The sequence below is a fragment of the Oncorhynchus mykiss genome, chromosome 24 (assembly GCF_013265735.2).
Source record: "Oncorhynchus mykiss isolate Arlee chromosome 24, USDA_OmykA_1.1, whole genome shotgun sequence".
Lineage (NCBI taxonomy): Eukaryota > Metazoa > Chordata > Actinopteri > Salmoniformes > Salmonidae > Oncorhynchus > Oncorhynchus mykiss.
The window spans coordinates 14396192-14417247 of record NC_048588.1 but is presented as its reverse complement, the minus strand read 5'-3'; the positions used below and the strand labels follow the sequence as shown (position 1 = coordinate 14417247).

The window sequence follows — 21056 nt, the reverse complement described above, 5'->3', positions numbered from 1 at the left end:
ATTGTCTGTAGATTGATGAGGAATAAAACAACTTAATCCATAAGGCTGTATCATAATTTTTTTGGGGAAAAACTCAAGGGGTCCAAACTAGCCCTGCAGACAATGCCTCCCAGCTCCCACCTCCCTGTGACTCTGTTTCCCTGTGAGTGCCACCCCCCTACACCATCCTTGACTTCTCAGCTCTGACACTTCCTCCCTCCACACTGATGGGGCTGAGAGGAACACTTCCTCCCTCCACACTGGCCATGGGGCTGAGAGGAACACTTCCTCCCTCCACACTGGCCATGGGGCTGAGAGGAACACTTTCTCCCTCCACACTGGCCATGGGGCTGAGAGCAACACTTCCTCCCTCCACACTGACCATGGGGCTGAGATGAACACTTCCTCCCTCCACACTGACCATGGGGCTGAGAGGAACACTTCCTCCCTCCACACTGACCATGGGGCTGAGAGGAACACTTCCTCCCTCCACACTGACCATGGGGCTGAGAGGAACACTTTCTCCCTCCACACTGGCCATGGGGCTGAGAGGAACACTTCCTCCCTCCACACTGACCATTGGGGCTGAGAGGAACACTTCCTCCCTCCACACTGACCATGGGGCTGAGAGGAACACTTCCTCCCTCCACACTGACCATGGGGCTGAGAGGAACACTTCCTCCCTCCACACTGACCATGGGGCTGAGAGGAACACTTCCTCCCTCCACACTGACCATGGGGCTGAGAGGAACACTTCCTCCCTCCACACTGACCATGGGGCTGAGAGGAACACTTCCTCCCTCCACACTGACCATGGGGCCTACTCTCCTACTCTCTGCCAGGCTAACTGTCCCACAGGCCCCTACTCTCTGCCAGGCTAGCTGTCCCACAGGCCCCTACTCTCTGCCAGGCTAGCTGTCCCACAGGCCCCTACTCTCTGCCAGGCTAGCTGTCCCACAGGCCCCTACTCTCTGCCAGGCTAGCTGTCCCACAGGCCCCTACTCTCTGCCAGGCTAGCTGTCCCACAGGCCCCTACTCTCTGCCAGGCTAGCTGTCCCACAGGCCTCTACTCTCCTACTCTCTGCCAGGCTATTTGTCCCACAGGCCCCTACTCTCTGCCAGGCTAGCTGTCCCACAGGCCCCTACTCTCTGCCAGGCTAGCTGTCCCACAGGCCCCTACTCTCTGCCAGGCTAGCTGTCCCACAGGCCCCTACTCTCTGCCAGGCTAGCTGTCCCACAGGCCCCTACTCTCTGCCAGGCTAGCTGTCCCACAGGCCTCTACTCTCCTACTCTCTGCCAGGCTATTTGTCCCACAGGCCCCTACTCTCTGCCAGGCTAGCTGTCCCACAGGCCCCTACTCTCCTACTCTCTGCCAGGCTATTTGTCCCACAGGCCCCTACTCTCTGCCAGGCTAGCTGTCCCACAGGCCCCTACTCTCTGCCAGGCTAGCTGTCCCACAGGCCCCTACTCTCCTACTCTCTGCCAGGCTATTTGTCCCACAGGCCCCTACTCTCTGCCAGGCTAGCTGTCCCACAGGCCCCTACTCTCCGCCAGGCTAGTTGTCCCACAAGCCCCTACTCTCAGACTGCATCCCAAATGGCACCCTATTCCCTATATTGTGCAATACCTTTGACCGTAGTGCACAATATAGGGGATAGGGTACCATTTGGTACATAGTCACAGCCTCCCAGGCAGTTTTACTGTTTGTAGGGTATATTGTAAATTCCCATTGTTACTCTAGAAACTTGTGGGTGGGATTTAATAGAAACCAACTCAAACAGTTATGGAGCTGGTTAGAGCTGGTTAGCCCAGAAAATACCAACAGGGACTTAGTTTTCTGTGGGTTTTTAAAATCCTACTGGAAAGAAGGAGAGAGTGACTAAGAAGGAGCAGGGACATGAAGTCTGTGTGTAGCTGGAGAAGCAGCAGAGACTAGTCCATTAGCTGCTGATGGATAATCTCTGTGAACCACAGCGCCTCAGCAGTCTTCACCAATTAGGTCCCTGTCAGGGAGAGAGAAGCCAGAAGCAGACGGACTGGCAGGGAGATAGAGCGAGAGAGGCCAGAGAGCATCTGTCCATTAACATTAAGTTATTAGCCACAGTTAGCAGGCATGATTAGGTTTGTGCTGCCCTGGCTGGGTAGTTGTCAGACCCACAGTCATTTAACTCCTGGACTGAACAACTGACTGTGTCTATTCCTGGTGACTTCTCTCGGAGAGAAGGATGATCTCTGAGATTGTTATTGTTTACATCCATCTGGCTTGTTTCTCTTCCAGACGACTCAACACCTTGAACAAGTGTGCCTCTATGAAACTCGATGTCAACCTTCCTAAGAAAAAGGTAAGCAGAGGTTTTAATTATTATAATATTATTCTATATGATGACCGTTATGATCCTGTTCAGTTGCACAGTGATATTGTATAACAGCTTTAGTCAATGCAGGCTATTATGTATACCTGTCTAAGGTATTATGGTAATAATTACTGAGGACATCGGCCAAGTCGTAGTCCTGTAACAACAGAAAACTCCTCCTCCACTTACCCCTCTATCCTTCCATCCCTCTTTCCTTCCATCCCTCTAACCCAGATCCTGTGATATGTGAGATGTGTCCATTGTCGTATTCCCTAAAGTGTGCACTACTTTTAACCAGAGCCCTATTAGCCCTGGTCACATGTAGTTTACTATAAGGAATAGGGTGCCATTTGGGACGCAACCATCACCTCTGTTGTTTCAACTTCCTTCAGTGTGGAGGGAAGTCCCTCTAGGCTTCAGGACATTTCAGATTGGTTTATTTATGGCTGGAAAAACCAGATTAGGAGGTTATATCATCATGATTATGTGATCGATGTATAGAACTGTAATGTGATTATAACTGAACAGACACATCCTCTGGCTCCGCTGTTAACTGTCAGGAAAACACAGATGACATTTGTCTCTCCTTCCTGGAACAGATAGAGATACAGACAGGCTGTGATGCTACTCCCTCACAGATCTCATAATATCTAGCTTACCCATCAGCTTATAACTACAACCAATCATTCGGATTGTGTCTTGTCACCATGTGTTGATAACAGTGTACTGGCAGTGCTATGTGTCTTCTCTCTTCCTGTGTGTCCACAGTGACGACTCGGATGAGTGTGTTTATGTAACTGTTAACTGGTTTAGATTTCTACCTGACTAGGTGATCATGTGTTGATAATTGATTTTGTGTTGTCTTCCTGTGTATTCAGAGTGAAGACTCTGATGAGGAGGACCTGCTTGCCATCAGTGACAGATGGACGTTTGAGTGGACGAGCCGCCGCTGGTCCAGACTAAAGGGGGAGGGGCGGAGTCCCAGGGAGGGGGAGGGCCGGGGCCTGCGGAACACTACCAGTAGCGAGAGTGTTCTAACTGACCTCAGCGAACCAGAGGTCTCATCTCTCCACAGTGAGAGCAGCGGGGGGAGTGGCCACCAGGCTGTGAGCACAGAGGACTCAGACTGCTCTAACCGGAACTACTCTGACTCTGCAGCCATGCCTGAACCTGACTCCAACTCCCTTACCCTGCCACACCTCCCTAAGCACCTCCCCTATTACGGCTCGTTGCCCACCAAAAACAACCGCGACGGACGGACCCGAGCCAAGGACTTCCTGCGCCACATGGAGACGCTACGTTCCCGAGGCACGTTGGATAGGGGGAGGAGCAAGATGCTGGTTATCAGCGCTCCGGTACTGCAGATGGAGCCGCAGGCCCTGAAGACGATGCGCTGTGTGGAGATCACCAATGGGGACGGGTCGAGGGCGGAGGAACCCACTGGGGGACCAATCCTAGGGCTAACCCCCCAGTGCCCCTCCAGTAGCGAGGGCAGCCACTCCAGCGGCAGCACCGTCTCCTCCCCCAGTCTGAAGGAGAGGAAGCCCCACTCCCAGCGGACGGACCGGTCTGACGCCAAGCGCAGTGGCATGTATCTGGAGGACTTGGCCGTGTTCTCCAGCCTGCAGCGGATCAGTGGCGTGGCCGAACACAACCGGCATAACGAGTTCCGCTCCTACGAGGACCTGGTGGTCCACATACCCAAAGACCACAAGCCTGGCACCTTTCCCAAGGCCCTGTCCATAGAGAGCCTCTCCCCCACCCTGGGGGCCTCCGTCCCCTGGCACAGCGGCAGCCTCAATCCCCTGGAGCCCCAGTCCAACCCCAACCCCCGACCTAACTCTAACCCCAGGGAGTTCCACCCCCGCCCGGCCACCCAGTTCTGCCCACGGGGCAGTAGGATGAGTGTGTACGACAACGTCCCTGGGTCTCACCTCTATGCCTCTACTGGAGACCTGCTGGACCTGGAGAAGGAAGACCTGTTCCCCCACCTGGATGACATCTTGCAGCACGTCAACGGCCTGCAGCAGATAGTGGACCGCTGGTCCAAGAAAATGCTGCCCTCTGCAGGCCTGGACATACAGGGGACCCAGCCTGCAGGTATGCAGTCTTCCAGCCAGATCACGCTGGACTTTGAGGGAACGTCTGTTCTGGAGGGACAGAGCACAGCCAGTGACAGGGACAGAGACCGTGTGTCCCTCATTGAGACTCACTGTACAGGACACAGAGAGAGGAGGGACTCAGGAGTGGGAGCATCGCTAACCAGACCCAACCGGTAAGAATCATAGTCCTCAAATGGTTATTAACATCTCAGTGTTTAGTTCCTTGTAGAAGTCATTATCCTGTCCTTATTTCCATACTGATAGTGCTAAACACTTACTCAAAACGTCTGTCTTTTAGAGGTGAAGTCTTGACATCATTGTCAAAGGTTGCATCCCAAATGGCTCTCTATTCCCAAGATTGTGCACCTTTTCCCTGCATACTTTCCCTTTAGGGATATGATCAAAAGTAGTGTGCTATATAGGGAATAGGGATGCCATTTGGAACGTATATTAACTGTTGTCCTCCTTCTCTCTCTCTCTGGCATTAGTCTGCGATGGCCCAGCTTCCAGATGTCCAACCGGCTCAGCCACTCAGTGGCCTCGCTCCAGATCACCAACCAATCAGCAGGCCAGCTCAGCCTGCTGCAGAAGTTCTCTCTCCTCCGCCTCACTGCCATCATGGAGAAATACTCCATGTCCAACAAACACGGATGGACCTGGTGTGCACTATCAATCAATCAATCAATCAAACAACAAATCAATCAACCTAAGCTTGTCAAGGCTGCACCCTATTCCTGTGTGTGTGAGTAGACATGGGACTCACCCTGTGTTGTCTCTCTGTCAGGTCAGTTCCAAAGTTCATGAAGAGGATGAAGGTTCCAGACTACAAGGACAAGAACGTCTTTGGTGTTCCTCTGATTGTTCACGTCCAGCGCTCTGGTCAGCCCCTCCCCCTCAGCCTGCAGCAGGCCCTTCGATACCTCAGGAGCCAGTGTCTAGACCAGGTCAGTCTCTCTCTGTTAAACTGTGTAACAGTAGACTGTCAGTCTCTCTCTGTTAAACTGTTCTATAGCAGACTGTTAGTCTCTCTCTGTTATACTTTTCTATAGCAGACTGTTAGTCTCTCTCTGTTAAACTGTTCTATAGCAGACTGTCAGTCTCTCTCTGCTAAACTGTTCTATAGCAGACTGTTAGTCTCTCTCTGTTAAACTGTTCTATAGCAGACTGTTAGTCTCTCTCTGTTAAACTGTTCTATAGCAGACTGTCAGTCTCTCTCTGTTATACTGTTCTATAGCAGACTGTCCGTCTCTCTCTGTTAAACTGTTCTATAGCAGACTGTCAGTCTCTCTCTGTTAAACTGTTACAGCAGACTGTCAGTCTCTCTCTGTTAAACTGTTCTCTAGCAGACTGGCAGTCTCTCTCTGTTAAACTGTTCTCTAGCAGACTGTCAGTCTCTCTCTGTTAAACTGTTCTATAGCAGACTGTCAGTCTCTCTCTGTTAAACTGTTACAGCAGACTGTCAGTCTCTCTCTGTTAAACTGTTCTCTAGCAGACTGTCAGTCTCTCTCTGTTAAACTGTTCTCTAGCAGACTGTCAGTCTCTCTCTGTTAAACTGTTCTATAGCAGACTGTCAGTATCTCTCTGTTAAACTGTTACAGCAGACTGTCAGTCTCTCTCTCTGTAGAACCGGTCAGTTTGTCAGTGTCTAGACCAGGTCTGTCTGTCTGTCTGAACGTTCTACTCTACTCCGTCTGTAGGTGGGTCTGTTCCGTAAGTCTGGTGTGAAGTCTCGTATCCAGGCGCTGAGGCAGATGAATGAGTCGTCTCCGGATGATGTCAGCTACGAGGACCAGTCAGCGTACGACGTAGCAGACATGGTTAAACAGTTCTTCAGAGACCTGCCTGAACCTCTACTGACCAGCAAGCTGGGAGAGACCTTCCTACACATCTACCAGTGTAAGGACTGATACACACAGGCACATACACACATGCTAACACACATGCACACACAAACTCAGTCTTGTACAGCTAACGTTTTTGAGACACACAATTCAGTCCCATTCAAAATCAAATTTTCCCTAAACCTAACCCTAACCCGTACTCTTCCCCTTCCCCTAACCCTATCCTTAACCCAAAAATCTAACCCTAACCCTAGCTCCTAACTCAACTCCTAACATAATTCAAATACTAATTCTAACCTTAACCCTAAACCCCCTAGAAACAGCATTTCACCTTGTGGGGACCAACACAATGTCCCCAGTTGGTCAAATTTTGGTTGCGGGGATTTCCAGTACCCACAAGAATAGGTAAACAGACAGACAGACAGACAGACAGACAGACAGACAGATCATACTAATGTCTCTCTCCATTGCCCATGGTAGAATAGTTCAACCCTTCCTCCCTCTCCTCCCTCCAGATGTTCCTAAGGACCAGCGGTTGCAGGCTGTGCAGGCGGCCATCATGCTGATGTCAGACGAGAACAGGGAGGTGCTTCAGATGTTGCTCTGCTTCCTGTCTGACGTCACTTCCTCTGTGGAGGAGAACCAGATGACTCCCATGAACATCGCTGTGTGTTTGGCCCCGTCCCTGTTCCACCTCAACATCCTGAAGAAGGACAACCTCTCACCCAGGTACACTACACCACAAACACACAGGTACATCACCTGATCAGCTCTAAAGTAGAACCAAATGAGGATCCCTGGACTGTTACTTCAGCAGTGTCTATAATGCACTAATATAACTACATCCCACTTGGTCTAGTATTTCCTATATACAGTATGCCCTCCTATTAGACTCCCCAGTGATGATGTCCTCCTAATTAGGTCTCTGTTAAGACTGATGTTAACTAGGTGGGAGTCTGGTTTGGGCATCAGGGGTTCAGCTACAGTAGACTGGCTATCTGGTTCTGGGCGGTTTTTATTAAGAAGGTTCTGGAGCTCCAGGGTACTCTTTAAAACACTGTGTTTTATGACATCACGCTGTGTACAAACAGAAACCTCTCATTTAACTAACTGGTGGAAGTGATTCTTTAAGGATTACAGGATCAAAGGGGCAGCATGCAGAGAGAGATGTTGAGATGACAGAGAGGAGGGAGAGGAGAGAGAGGATGGAGAGAGGGAGAGGATGGCAGGGAGAGAAGGGAGAGGAGGGAGAGGAGAGAGAGGGTGGAGAGAGGGAGAGGATGGCAGGGAGAGGAGGGAGAGGAGAGAGAGGATGGAGAGAGGGAGAGGATGGCAGGGAGAGGAGGGAGAGGAGAGAGAGGATGGAGAGAGGGAGAGGATGGCAGGGAGAGGAGGGAGAGGAGAGAGAGGATGGAGAGAGGGAGAGGATGGCAGGGAGAGGAGGGAGAGAGTGAGCGGATGGCAGGGAGAGGAGGGAGAGAGGGAGAGGATGGCAGGGAGAGGAGGGAGAGGAGAGAGAGAGGGAGAGGATGGCAGGGAGAGGAGGGAGAGAGGGAGAGGATGGCAGGGAGAGAAGGGAGAGAGGGAGAGGATGAGAGAGGGAGAGGGTGGCAGGGAGAGGATGGAGAGAGGGAGAGGATGGCAGGGAGAGGAGGGAGAGGAGGGAGAGAGGGAGAGGATGGCATGGAGAGGAGGGAGAGGGGGAGAGGAGGGAGAGAGGGAGAGGATGGCAGGGAGAGGAGGGAGAGAGGGAGAGGATGGCAGGGAGAGAGGGAGAGGATGGCAGGGAGAGGATGGCATGGAGAGGAGGGAGAGAGGGTTAGGAAGACAGGGAGAGGAGGGAGAGAGAGAGAGGATGGCAGGGAGAGGAGGGAGAGAGGGAGAGGATGGCAGGGAGAGGAGGGAGAGAGGGAGATGATGGCAGGGAGATGAGGGAGAGAGGGAGAGGAAGGCAGGGAGAGGAGGGAGAGAGGGAGAGGATGGCAGGGAGAGGAGGGAGAGAGGGTTAGGAAGGCAGTGAAGGAAGGAGGATAGGAGAGAGCGGGTTAGAAGAGAGAGAGGGTTAGGAAGGCAAGGAGGGAGGGAGGACATGAGCAAGAGGGTTAGGAGAGACAGAGAGGGTTAGGAGAGAGAGGGTTAGAAAGGCAGTGAAGGAGGGAGGACAGGAGAGAAATGGTTAGTGGGTGTCTCGGCTGCATGGGGGACTCTGTTTATCTAGTGGGCTGGGTGGGAGGTTAACTAGCTGTATTCAGTGGGAGTGAGGGAGGAGGTAAATGTGTTCATTGAGCACCTCGGCTGATTGACTCTTGCTGCTGTGTTCATAATTGTCTCATTACCCATGATCCTTTGCTGTGTTAATAACTGTTACCCATGATCCTCAGGGCCATGCAGAGGAAGTACACGACAGGCCGGCCCGACCAGAAGGACCTGAATGAGAACCTTTCCGCGACGCAGGGACTCGCCCACATGATCATAGAGTGCAACCGACTGTTTGAGGTTTAGACCTGAATAGAATACTTCATTAATAATCAACAATGTTACTAAGATGCCTTAGATACAGTGGATGTCATAAAATGTTATAAGCCTCATTATAAAACATTATAAAGGCTCATGCCTGCTGACAGGTAAGATATAAAGCATTATACCTTCAGCCTTTTATTTGTTATCGAACCATTTAAAAACATGTTTTGTCATTTAGAAGACGCTTTTACCCATAGCGACCTGATCTCTGATGGATCTTTCTTCTCCGACCAATCAGATTCCTCACGAGATGGTGACTCAGTCCAGGAACTCGTACGCGGAGGCGGACCTTCACGCTCCCACCTTAGAGGAGCTCTGTAGACAGCAGGAGGAGGACGATGCGTCCTACCAGACAGAGGCCAGACCCTGCCAGACACACTCAGAGACCAGACCGCAGAACCTCTACCAGAGCTACGTAGAGAGCAGGCTGCAGGAGCTCCTGAAGGAGGCCAGAGAGAAGGCTAAGGGCTGGGTGTCCTGCACCAGCTCAGACAACACTGAGCTCTACTGTAAGAAGGTTGGTGATGGGAACTCTTTGCGGCGGTGGCGTGTGGCGGTAGAGGTGGAGGCCCCTCCCTCGGTGGTGTTGAACCGCGTGCTGCGAGAGCGCCACCTGTGGGACGTGGACCTGCTGCAGTGGAAGGTAGCTGAGACTCTGGACAGACACGCTGAGGTGTTCCACTATGTCCTCAACCGCATGCCACCACACCCCAGCAGAGACTTCCTGGTCCTACGGTGAGTGTGTGTGTCTGGGTGTTTGTACTTAGAATTTTGACATTTACATTTCAATTCAACTCAGTTTGTTGTTCCTGTAGAGCTCACATCAACCTAAAGCCCTGTCGGTTCTAACTGTGCTGAATGAAGCTGACTTTGTCTGTCTTTCTCTGTCTCTCTGTAGGTCATGGAGGACTGACCTTCCCAAGGGGACGTGTGCATTGGTGTGTGTGTCTGTAGAACATGAGGACTGTCCCCGGGTCGGTGGGGTGAGGGCCGTGGTTCTAGAGTCTAACTACCTTCTAGAACCCTGCGGCTCTGGGAAGTCCAGACTCACTCACATCTGCAGGGTGGACTTCAAGTGAGTCCACACATAACATACCTTAGCATATACTGTATAAATAGTAAGTTCATTTCCATGTGTGTGAATCTGACTGTGTTGTTGTTGTGTTAGAACCTGACCATGTTGTTGTTGTTGTTCCAGAGGGCGGAGTCCAGAGTGGTACAACAAGGCCTTTGGTCACCTCTGTGCTGCTGAAGCAGCTCGCATTCGCAACTCCTTCCAACCAATCAGCACAGAGGGGCCAGAGACCAAGATCTGACACTAGAGTCTTCCATCCATAGAGCTAGACCCACACATACCTGGAGGGAACTAGACCCAACCTGGTCTGGCCTAGAGCTAGTGTAACCGAGTTGGATTTGTAACCTCACTCCCCAGCCTGAAATGTCTCCATCATCACTATCGAACTGCTAACTTTTCAGTAGCGTAGTTGGCTAAGACGTGATGATGCTCAAGATGCTAGTCACCTGTGTTTGCTAGACAGAGGATGCAAGATCAAGGACCAGTAAGGATATGTGAGTGAGAAGCTATACCGAGGAAGCACAGTGATGTCTGTTACACTAGGCCGAATGATGTCTGGAGCTCCAGTAGGTGCTAGAGGAGGACTGAGAGGCGGAGTATATATTCATAGAGTCCTGAAGCCAATAGGCAAAGCTGAAGCACTAAACCAGCGGATGGCCGCCCTTTCGCCTCTGACCACCGAACATCGATCATCATTTTCTATTTATTTCCCGACGATTCTACATGTTGAATCGTCAGCGTTTGTCGACCCCCGGCAGGTGTGTGCAGCCAACGTTCATGTTGGTCTGTCTTGAAATGTGATGCCAGAACACAGGGACTAAAGAGAGTATGGAGCTTTCTGGACTGTCTACACAATGACACAACATGAGCTCCTTAGGTGCTGGATGTTATTAAGACGTTATTATGATGTTATTATGACATGTATTATTATTATTATTATTATTATTTGTATTATTATGACCGAAAGGGGAACAGAATGATCCATCCAATGTCCATTAGTATTCAGTATTAGAGTTATGTCTAGGACATTTAAGCTCTTTAAAGCTTCTGGAAAGCTGTATATTATTTTATTAATGTAAAATGTCATGCTTTATGTTAGATATGCTGTATGTGCACGCATGTGTCTGTATATATATATATGTGTGTGTGAAAACATACATACAAGTATACTAGCTGTATATACTGTATAATTGAAAGGCTTAATGCTAAACCTGCATTGTGTCATAGTTATTATAATTCATTTGGTACTAATCTGTAAACTGGTTTTACTGGGCTTCAACAGTGATGTGTGTTTCTGAATGGGTGTAATGTTATTCTATATGACCTTATTGTTTAAGGTTGAAAACATGTCTGCGTCCTAAATGGCACCCTGTTTCCTATATATTGCACCACTTTTTACCAGAACCTCCATGGGGCTCTGGTCAAACGTAGTGCTCTGTATAGGGAATAGGGTGCCATTTGGGATGGAGCCCATGTGACTCAGGTTTGATCTCCAGACCTGCTGTTGAGAGCTGGCTGGACTGAGCTTCAGTTTAGTTCCAGAGACAAAAAAATTCAATTAAACAATGTAAAAAAAACATAAAATGTTTATATTGCCTATTTTTACACAGACAAATGCAATTAGAATGGATTAGAATAGAAACTTAATTGAAAGTCGCTCTCTCTTCACTCCATTTGCAGTTTGTTTATTTGTATGTTGTATGTTCCGCTAGTCAACACCTCACCTCACGTGGTGTGTTCTCTACTTCACGTCCCAAATGGCACCCTATTCCCTACATAGTGCACTACTTTTGACCAAAGCCCTGGTTTAAAGCTGTGTACTATATAGGGAATAGGGTGCCATTCGGGAGGCATTATATGCCTTTACTCTATACCACCCTGCATCCCAGTGCTGGCTTCACTCTGAAGCTAAGCAGGGTTGATCCTGGTCGGTCCATGGATGGGAGACCAGATGCTGCTGGAAGTTGTGTTGCGGGGCCAGGCAATGTGATTGGGAACATTGCCCTGTGTAGGGTGCTGTCTTTTGGATGGGACGTTAAACAGGTGCTCTGACTCTCTGTGGTCACTAAAGATCCATGGCACTTATCGTAAGAGTTAACCCTGGTGTCCTGGCTAAATTTCCCATAAACTCCCATACACTCTTAGTTAGACAAGGGCAAGTTAGAGCTATATTAGCCATAGAATAGTTATAACACTGGTCTCCTAATAGCAGCAGGCTAGGCAGTGGGTTGGTGTCCAGAGTCACGTGCTACACATACAGGACAGAATTGGACTAGAGTCCTTATTTCTGTCAAGAACACAATGACCAGGGGAGGTGTGGGAACACATAGCAGTGTCACGCCCTGATCTGTTTCACCTGTCCCTGTGATTGTCTCCACCCCCTCCAGGTGTCGCTTATTTTCCCCTGTGTTCCTGTGTCTCCGTGCCAGTTCGTCTTGTATGTTTCCAAGTCAATCAGCGTTTTTCCCGTTCTCCTGCTTTTTGCTATTCTCCTTTTTCTAGTTCTCCCGGTTTTGACCCTTGCCTGTTTCTGGACTTTGTACCCTCCTGCCTGACCATTCTCTTGCCTACCACTTTGGATTATTAAACGTTGTTAGACTCCGACCGTCTGCCTCCTGTGTCTGCATCTGGGTCTTGCCTTGTGTCATGATACGTGGAATGGAATCAGGAAAAGAATAGAGTGATACCGAACTTGAAATATTTCCTTTGAATAGCACCAAGAGTTTTTTTGAGGGTGGCAGAAGAATCTGTTGATGTGCCCTTGAGCAAGGCACTTACCCCTATTTTCCCCAGGGTCGCCGTTGAAAATGGCAGACCCTGGCATGACCCCACTCTCCAAGTGTGTCTCAAGGGGAGTTAGGCTATGCAAAAAAACACATTTACAATTCCCACATGTATTAATACACACTTGTACATGTGTGAAGTCGGACAAATTTAAGCACCCACCAATTTATTATTTACAGGATGTTGTTGCTCCCTGGTGGTCATACTGTGTATTACAACCTGCAGTCAGCCTGTTGAACGATCAACTCAGGGTTGATGTTCATCTGTATTTTGTGTTTCATACATATGGAATACCTTTTCATTTAAATAATCAGATTCATGATGGAGGGATCACAAAAGATTGCTTATCGCAAATTGATCCCTATGCCGTATGAACTTGTGGCGATATGAAAGGATTTTACAGCTGGAGAAATATGGTAATAGCTCCAACTAGGACTCTGATAGGCTACTGCATATACCAATCAAGTACTTAGGGCATAGGTTCTAGGGCACACGTGTCAAACTCATTCCACGGAGGGTTGAGTGTCTGCTGGTTTCGCTCCTCCCTTGTACTTGATTGATGAATTAAGGTCACTGATTAGTAAGGAACTCCCCTCACCTGGTTGTCTAGGTTTTAATTGAAAGGAAAAACCAAAAACCCGCAGACACTCAGCCCTCCATGGAATGAAGTTTGACTCCCCTGTTCTAGCGGTTGATTTGGGATTTTACTGAGTTACAGTTCATATGAGGAAATCAGTCAATTGAAATAAATGAATTTTGCCCTTATCTATGGATTCCCCATGACTGTTGGTCACAGATACCTTAAAAAGAAAATGGGCCACACAATGGGCCTCAGGATCTCGTCACTGTATTTTAGTGCATTCAAATTGTCATCGATAAAACTCAATTGGGTTTGTTGTCCGTAGTTTATGAATGTCCATACCATAACCTCACTGCTACCACGGGGCAGGCACTCTGTTCACAACGTTGACATAAGCAAACCACGCCATACACGTGGCCTGCGGTTGTGAGGCCGGTTGAACTTACTGCCAAATTCTCTGGCAACAGCTCTGGTGTATATTCCTGCAGTCAGCATGCCAATTGCACACCCCTTCAAAACTTGAGACATCTGTGGCATTGTGTTGTGTGACAAAACTGCACATTTTAGTGTGGCCTTTTATTGTCCCCAGCATAAGGTGCACCTGTGTGATTATCATGCCTTTTAATCAGAGTATTGATATGTCACACCTGTCAGGTGGATGGATTATCTTGGCACAATGAGAAATGCTCACTAACAGGGTTTGAGAGAAATAAGCTTTTTGTGCTTATGGGAACATTTCTGGGAGATTTTATTTCAGCTCATGAAACATGGGCCCAACACTGCGTTTATATTTTTGTTCTGTATAGTTAGAAATGATGTATTTCTTTATCCACTGGATGGCGACATCTGACTTCTGAACAATACAGGTTAATCAAACAGAAGATATGCTGAAGGTTAGATTTATTTAGCATCCCAATTGGCATACTATTCCCTATATAGTGCATTACTTTGACCAGGGTCCCATCTCAAGTGGCCCCTATTCCCTACATAGTACACTACTTTTGACCACAGCCCTATGGGCCCTGGTCCAAAGAAGTGCACTATATAGGGAATTGGGTGCCATTGGGGACATATTTTTAATAATTTCCCCCAAACCTGTTCTTTCTGTTCAGTCTATTCTTCTATGGTTCTGCAGGATGACTCTTCAAGGTCACTTCCACATCTACAGACTGTTCAACGTGCTGAAGATACACCAGGAGTCCTATTTACATAATTAAATAAAAGACAAGTAGACAGCCTTACTCTGGCGTGTGTGTGTGTGTGTGTGTGTGTGTGTGTGTGTGTGCGTGCGTGCGTGCGTGCGCGCGCGCGTGCGTGCGTGTGCGTGTGTGTGTGGAATACGGTTTGATTAATTTTAATTATTTATTGTCTTGAGCTGCAATTAAAAAGAGATTTGTTTCCCCACACAGTTTAGATTCAATAATGATTTAAATTAAATAGATTTAAATTAAAACAGAAAAGGTACAGTAATTGAGTCTTTTTTCACTTCCAACATTTGGTCCAGTGATGGTTAAATTGTTCAATAGAATGATTCATCTACCACAGTGAAGCTGTCTGGAAGTAAAAGGACATGTTAGAGTAGTGAGTAGAGTAGTGTCCTCCCATTGTAGCACTCATATAACTCAGGGGATGAGTCCCAAACGGCACTCTATTCCCTTTATAGTGCACTTTTGACCAGAGCCCTATAGTGCACTATAATGGGAATAGCGTGCCACTTGTATTTAGGCTACCTGTAATAAAACAATTCTTCAAACTGCCAACCAAGTTTTCACAATCTAAGCTTTAATAAGGTGCTTTCTCTATTGTGTAACTGGCTCTTTCACTAAAACCCTATAAAGCTTTTGAGTAACCTTTTCCTCCCTTCTATTGACTACTTGGCTACTGCTTTGATACATTCAGCATAGATAGCAATAAAACCACAAAGATGGACTGATTCACAACCAATTCAACTGTAAAGGCTTTGTTGAATCCCTTTAAAGTATTCTTTCCTAAGGTTACAACCCATTCACCAATTCTTCAGTTCAAGGTTTTTTAGAGTGGTTCTCTTACTTTTTTAGAGTGGTTCTCTTACTTAGTTTGTCTGCAGGCAGGCGTGATGCGCTTCTTGCCGCAGGCAGGGGGCGGCAACATGACGGAAAGCGGCAGAGCGGTAGCCTAGAGACCCTGCAGCGGCTGCCGCGCTGTTCAGGTTCACTCTGTCCAGATTACCAGAAGACGTCTGCGTGATGGGAAGGACACGGCTCGTTCTACCCTCTATAAATTATTACCAGATTGCAGTTCCTATTCGCGCACGGCAGAGAGAGTGTATGTAATCGTTAGAGTGGTTTCTTTTTCGCCAGGCTGTTCCAGAATATCCATTTTTTTCTCCTGTTCAATTGATGCAGTTGAACAGCGATTAAAACAGGTGACATCGATCTGGTTGAAAGGACATGACAAGCGAGAGGCCGGCGGTGAAGATGCCGGGTGCTTTGTCGCTTTCTGACCGACAAATCCCAGCGGGTCATGGGCAGCCGGGGGCCTCTGGTACCGGGGAAATAATGGTATCTGGCTCGGGCTCTATGGTTCTACCGGCCGGGATGATCAACCCGCAGGTTCCCATCCGGAATATCAAGATGAAATTCGCAGTTCTGATCGGATTGATCCAGGTGGGGGAGGTTAGCAACAGAGATATCGTGGAGACTGTGCTCAACCTGGTAAGGAAATGTAGGATATTTCAGCCACAGCTTCTCGCACATGTAACACAACATCCCCAACACGCACAGAGCGCTACATTGTAGCGCAATAGTAAAGGGTAAGGGTCTCAGCTGGTGATTCGATGACTGGCTGCGTGTGTGCTGTTCTGTACAGGTCTGATATTGTAGTCTAGAGACCCTGTAACTAGAAATTACAGATAGGGTGTTATTAGAGATTATGTTCATTCTTATTAGGGATTGAGGCATTACTCTGAACTCTCTTATGGAGAGTTTCCTCAGTTGAGTTTGTGCTTGTTAGGCTACACTTCATCATCTGAAGATGACAACTAACATAGCATGACCCATTTACAATATTTAGAATAACACAGATCAGATACAGGAGGCATGAAGCCCAGGTCTGAGGTGGTGGATAGGACCACAGAAGGTGTCCCACTGGGCAAAAACTGGTTGAATTGACATTTTCACATCATTTCAACCCCAAAAATCAAAGTGATGATGTTGAATCAACCTGGAATTCTGATTGAAATTGAATTTGCAGAAAGTCATCAATGTAAGGGCATTTGATATTTTTTTCACAGTAACGTAATATCTTCAATAGATGCCGATGTAAAAAGGGCTTTATAAAATACATTTGATTGATTGATTTGACATAGAAGTGTGAATATATAACTTTAGATGGACATTTGCTAGTGAAGGCTAGTAGCAACAGTAAATCCTAACTGTGGCTGATGCCACACGCATAATGTTAGCTATAGTATGGTAGCCATTGCTGGTATGAAGATGGAACCAGTCCATTAAATCATCATATTTCACTAATAGTTCCCAGTTGGCCTCTTAGGCTTCCTGTCTAATATATCTGGGTAAATGGTGAAATATCAGTCCTAATAAGCTATAGTTGTTTCATATGATAGCTTTCATCTGTAGAGAGATGTGTTGGATGGAAAATCTGTCTTTATTAACCATTATCCATCAACTCCTTGTGGAAGTGGAAATTGTAGTTGAGTCTCAAATGGCATCCTATTTCCTATATAGTGCACTACGTTTGACCAGAGCCCTATGGTCAAACATAGCGCACTGTAGTAATAGAGTGACATGTGGGAAGCATACTGTGTTTCATTTGATGGTTTTTAGTGCTGCATGTCAGGAGGTGTATTTTTAATGTGCCCCTGTATGATGAAACAGTGTGTTATTCATTTTTTTTTTTGTAACTTTATTTAACTAGGAAAGTCAGTTAAGAACAAATTCTTATTTACAATGACAGCCTACCGGGGAACAGTGGGTTAACTGCCTTGTTCAGGGGCAGAACGACAGATTTTTACCTTGTCAGTTCAGGGATTCGATCTTGCAACCTATCGGTTACTAGTCCAACGCTCCTACCACTAGGCTACCTGGCGCCGTATGATGATAAACAATTCTGTATCAGAGAACATTCTATTTATTTCTGAGTAATGTCTCCTCTCCTCTAACTAATGGTTCCATTAACACGTCTCTCATCAGGCAGGACAAACTACAGTGCATGAGAACTAGAATTAATGGAATAACACTCATTTAGGGATTGTTAAACAGCAAAAAATGGAATCTACAAAGGTGACTGCTGTAATGGAAAACAGACACAAGCAGGCCAGAGTAGAAATGTAGTAGGCATTCCAAATGGAACCCTGTTCTTTATACAGTGGGCTACTTTTGACCAGGGTATTATAAAGAGAATAGGGTGCTATTTGGGACGCTGTATCTGTCTGTGATTCATATCCCCATACTTCACTTGAGGTTGGATGAACACATACCGTAGCAGCACGGTCTCAATCAGAGAGAGACAGTGGGATGGAGGGAACATTTTAACATAATGCTAATATAATGCTAATCGTGTCTCTCCTGTGTGTATGAATTCATGATTCAGAGGGTCAGGGCTCTGAACAGAGACCAGTCTGATTACAGAACAATGGAGAGAGAGACGTGGAGAGACAGAGAGCAGAGTCAAGTAGGATCAGGTTGACAATGATGAGTGGATGAAAGGAGGAGTAGGAAGATGTGTAGGAGGTGGAGTAGAAGGAAAAGAGAGATTTAGGTTAAGTTCCTGCCCAACTAGATGTGCAGGCGCTGCATTGCATCAACCAATGGTTGCGTGCTACGTCGTCATCATCGACTATGCAGTCGGGCATCAGATGGCGATATCATATGATGTGGTTAGCTGTTATGTTGAAAATACTGTACCTATCCAGGCGTTGTAAGATCTGGCATGCGTCTGCAATGTAGTTTGGAAGGAACTCGACCATAGTGATCCATCATATGAGGCCCTGTAAAAACCTTGTATAAACCGTGCCATGGAGATTCATCTTTATGTGTACATGCATTCTGAACATAGGGACTGACATTTTGCATCTACTGTAGCTAGCGGTATGAATAACTAGGCTATATGACTGACGACTTGAGTTGGCCATCCATCGATGTAGACCAGGGCTCCGTACCAAATGGCACCCTATTCCCTATATAGTGCACTACTGTATATAGAGAATAGGGTGCCATTTGGGACGCAAGCCAGATGATGGAACACCACTTCTGGGTAGGAAAGTGCTAAACCTTTGACAGATCAACATCATCCATCCGTTCGGACACATCAACTGTAGACCGACCCGTGGAGTAGAATAATGAACCTCCTATCAGACAGATGCTATAACACGGTGTTGTGATGCTATAAGGCAGTATCCTGACCCACGGTGCCACCGTCCCTCATCTCAGCTCATTAAGCCTGGTTAGCTCGTTTATCTTCTCTATAGAAGCCAGTCTGATGAAAGCTGTACTTAAGATAACATGTCATAATGAATGAAGTCTCTCCTCCAGGTGGGTTTAATTCAGCAGGGTTGTATTCATTAGTGCACACCGTTTCACAATGGGAAAAGTTTTGCAAATGAAAATATAGTTTCTTATTGGAAAAGTTCAGGTCCGTTTTCTTCCGTTTGCTTTCTAGTGAATACGACCCAAGAATTCAGTTGTTTAATGAAGGGTGAGATAAATCAGTTGTTTTTTTCACCTAGCAACATTCAGATTCAGAGTGTTTAATAATGTACAGGGTTGCAGGTGTGATTGCAGGGTACAGTGAATATCTTAGTCTCTGAGCTCCAACATGCAGGATTAAGTTAAATAGATAATGACAATGGTAATAAAAACAACAAAAGAAATAGAAATAGCACCATATACATCACAACAACTGTAGCAGTGATGAATAAATACATGTCCATTGGGTTGGAGGCAGAGTAAAGACTGTGGCGGGGATGACCACAGGGGGAGCAGAATGACATTGAGGGAGTATTGGGACCAAGTTAAATAAAATAAAAACCTGTGTTGATCTTCACCTGTAGTTTGTCCCAGCAGCTCTGTAAATATGTCCATAAAGTGCTTTTCTGAAACCCAATAATGCTAAGATCAGGGACCAGTACACAGCACATTGACATTTCCATAGTCTGGGTATTACTGACATGGTCAGAGAACTAGTCCTTCTACATTCTGGTCAGCTACTGCAGAGCCCCATTCTGCCTGGCTGGTGGTGTCTCTGGGTGGCAGCTGGCATGTTGCCATACCTCATATCACACATCTGTTTTACAGTGTGGATGGCTGGCTGGAAGATGGTAACAGTGTGATGGATGGATCAGAGGCTGCTACTGATAGATGATGCAGTAGGCCTACAGTAAGAGTGTTAACCGATATTTAAAATTTTAACGGCATTCTAGTACAGTTAAATAGCTAACACACACACATGGACGCAGCGGTCTAAGGCACTGCATCTCAGTGCAAGAGGCATCACTACAGTCCCTGGTTCGAATCCAGGCTGTATCACATTCGGCCGTGATTGGGAGTCCCATAGGGCGGCGCACAATTGGCCCAGCGTCGTCCGGGTTTGGCCTGGGTAGGCCGTAATTGTAAATAATACTTTTTTTCTTAACTGACTTGTCCAAGTTAAATAAAGGTTACACACACACCAAACTGACCAAAAGTTATTTTGTTGGCATTTGCATATGTCCCTATTACCAGTAAAACATATTCATAACCAATTTCTTTCACTTACAGTTGAAGTCGGAAGTTTACATACACCTTAGCGAAATACATTTAAACTCAGTTTTTCAAAATTCCTGACATTTAATCCTAGTAAAAATTCCCTGTCTTAGGTCAGTTAGGATCCCCACTTTATTTTAAGAATGTGAAATGTCAAAATAATAGTAGAGAGAATGATTTATTTCAGCTTTTATTTCTTTCATCAAATTCCCAGTGGGTCAGAAGTTTACGTACGCTCAATTAGTATTTGGTAGCATTACCTTTAATTTGTTTAACTTGGGTCAAACGTTTCGGGTAGCCTTCCACAAACTTCCCACAATAAGTTGGGTGAATGTTGGCCCATTCCTCCTGACAGAGCTGGTGTAACTGAGTCAGGTTTGTAGACCTCCTTGCTCGCACACACTTTTTCTGTTCTTCCCACATATTTTCTATAGGATTGAGGTCAGGGCTTTGTGATGGCCACTCCAATACCTTGACTTTGTTGTCCTTAAGCCATTTTGCCACAACTTTGGAAGTGTCCTTGGGGTCATTGTCCATTTGGAAGACCCATTTGCGACCAAGCTTTAACTTCCTGACTGATGTCTTGAGATGTTGCTTCAATATATTCACAGAATTTTCCTTTGCTTGACATCATGAGAAAATCAAAAGAAATCAGCCAAGACCCCAGAAAAAAAATTGTAGACCTCCTGTATGGGTGTGTCAAATGTAGTGCCAGGGAATAGGGTGCCATTTGGGACGTAGCCCAATACATACAAGCTTTCTGACCCTTCAACTCTGCTCACAGACTATATACACCCACTACGTCTGTCAAACAGCATGACAACCTAAACGGACAAGCACACACACACACACACTGCTTTGTCATGTTTAGACAACAGGACATAAGCTATGGCAAACGGTAGCCTGAGTTTAGCCACATTACTGATTTAGAAGTCAAGGAAAATATAAAGATGAGAAATAGTGATCCTTACTCACACTGAGACTGAGTGCTTACACACTGAATGCATGAGCGGTCCTTATGAATATGAGCCTGTTGTTGGCAGCATCCCAAATGGCACGCTATTCTCCATATAGGGAGCCA

At 46.9% G+C, this 21056-nt stretch overlaps 2 protein-coding genes across 12 annotated transcripts in view; both read left to right on the top strand.

Annotated features, from left to right (window-relative positions):
- The window catches only part of LOC110503811 (stAR-related lipid transfer protein 13), a 114867-nt gene extending 102380 nt beyond the window's left edge, over positions 1-12487 (top strand). For all 6 annotated transcript variants that reach the window (XM_036961219.1, XM_036961218.1, XM_036961221.1 and 3 more), the window contains 10 exons: positions 2258-2321; positions 3212-4608; positions 4924-5094; positions 5220-5379; positions 6133-6331; positions 6792-7005; positions 8658-8772; positions 9035-9531; positions 9695-9871; positions 9995-12487. In XM_036961219.1, the coding sequence (XP_036817114.1) occupies positions 2258-2321; positions 3212-4608; positions 4924-5094; positions 5220-5379; positions 6133-6331; positions 6792-7005; positions 8658-8772; positions 9035-9531; positions 9695-9871; positions 9995-10112 (3112 nt within the window). In that variant the 3' untranslated portion in view covers positions 10113-12487. The remainder of the gene's footprint in view (positions 1-2257; positions 2322-3211; positions 4609-4923; positions 5095-5219; positions 5380-6132; positions 6332-6791; positions 7006-8657; positions 8773-9034; positions 9532-9694; positions 9872-9994) is intronic.
- Positions 12488-15448: 2961 nt separating this feature from the next.
- LOC110503343 (neurobeachin) overlaps positions 15449-21056 on the top strand; it is a 330014-nt gene continuing 324406 nt past the window's right edge. For 3 of the 6 annotated variants that reach the window (XM_036961703.1, XM_036961702.1, XM_036961698.1), the window contains exon 1: positions 15449-15928. In XM_036961703.1, the coding sequence (XP_036817598.1) occupies positions 15665-15928 (264 nt within the window). In that variant the 5' untranslated portion in view covers positions 15449-15664. The remainder of the gene's footprint in view (positions 15929-21056) is intronic. The other 3 variants (XM_036961701.1, XM_036961700.1, XM_036961699.1) reach the window with 1 other exon arrangement.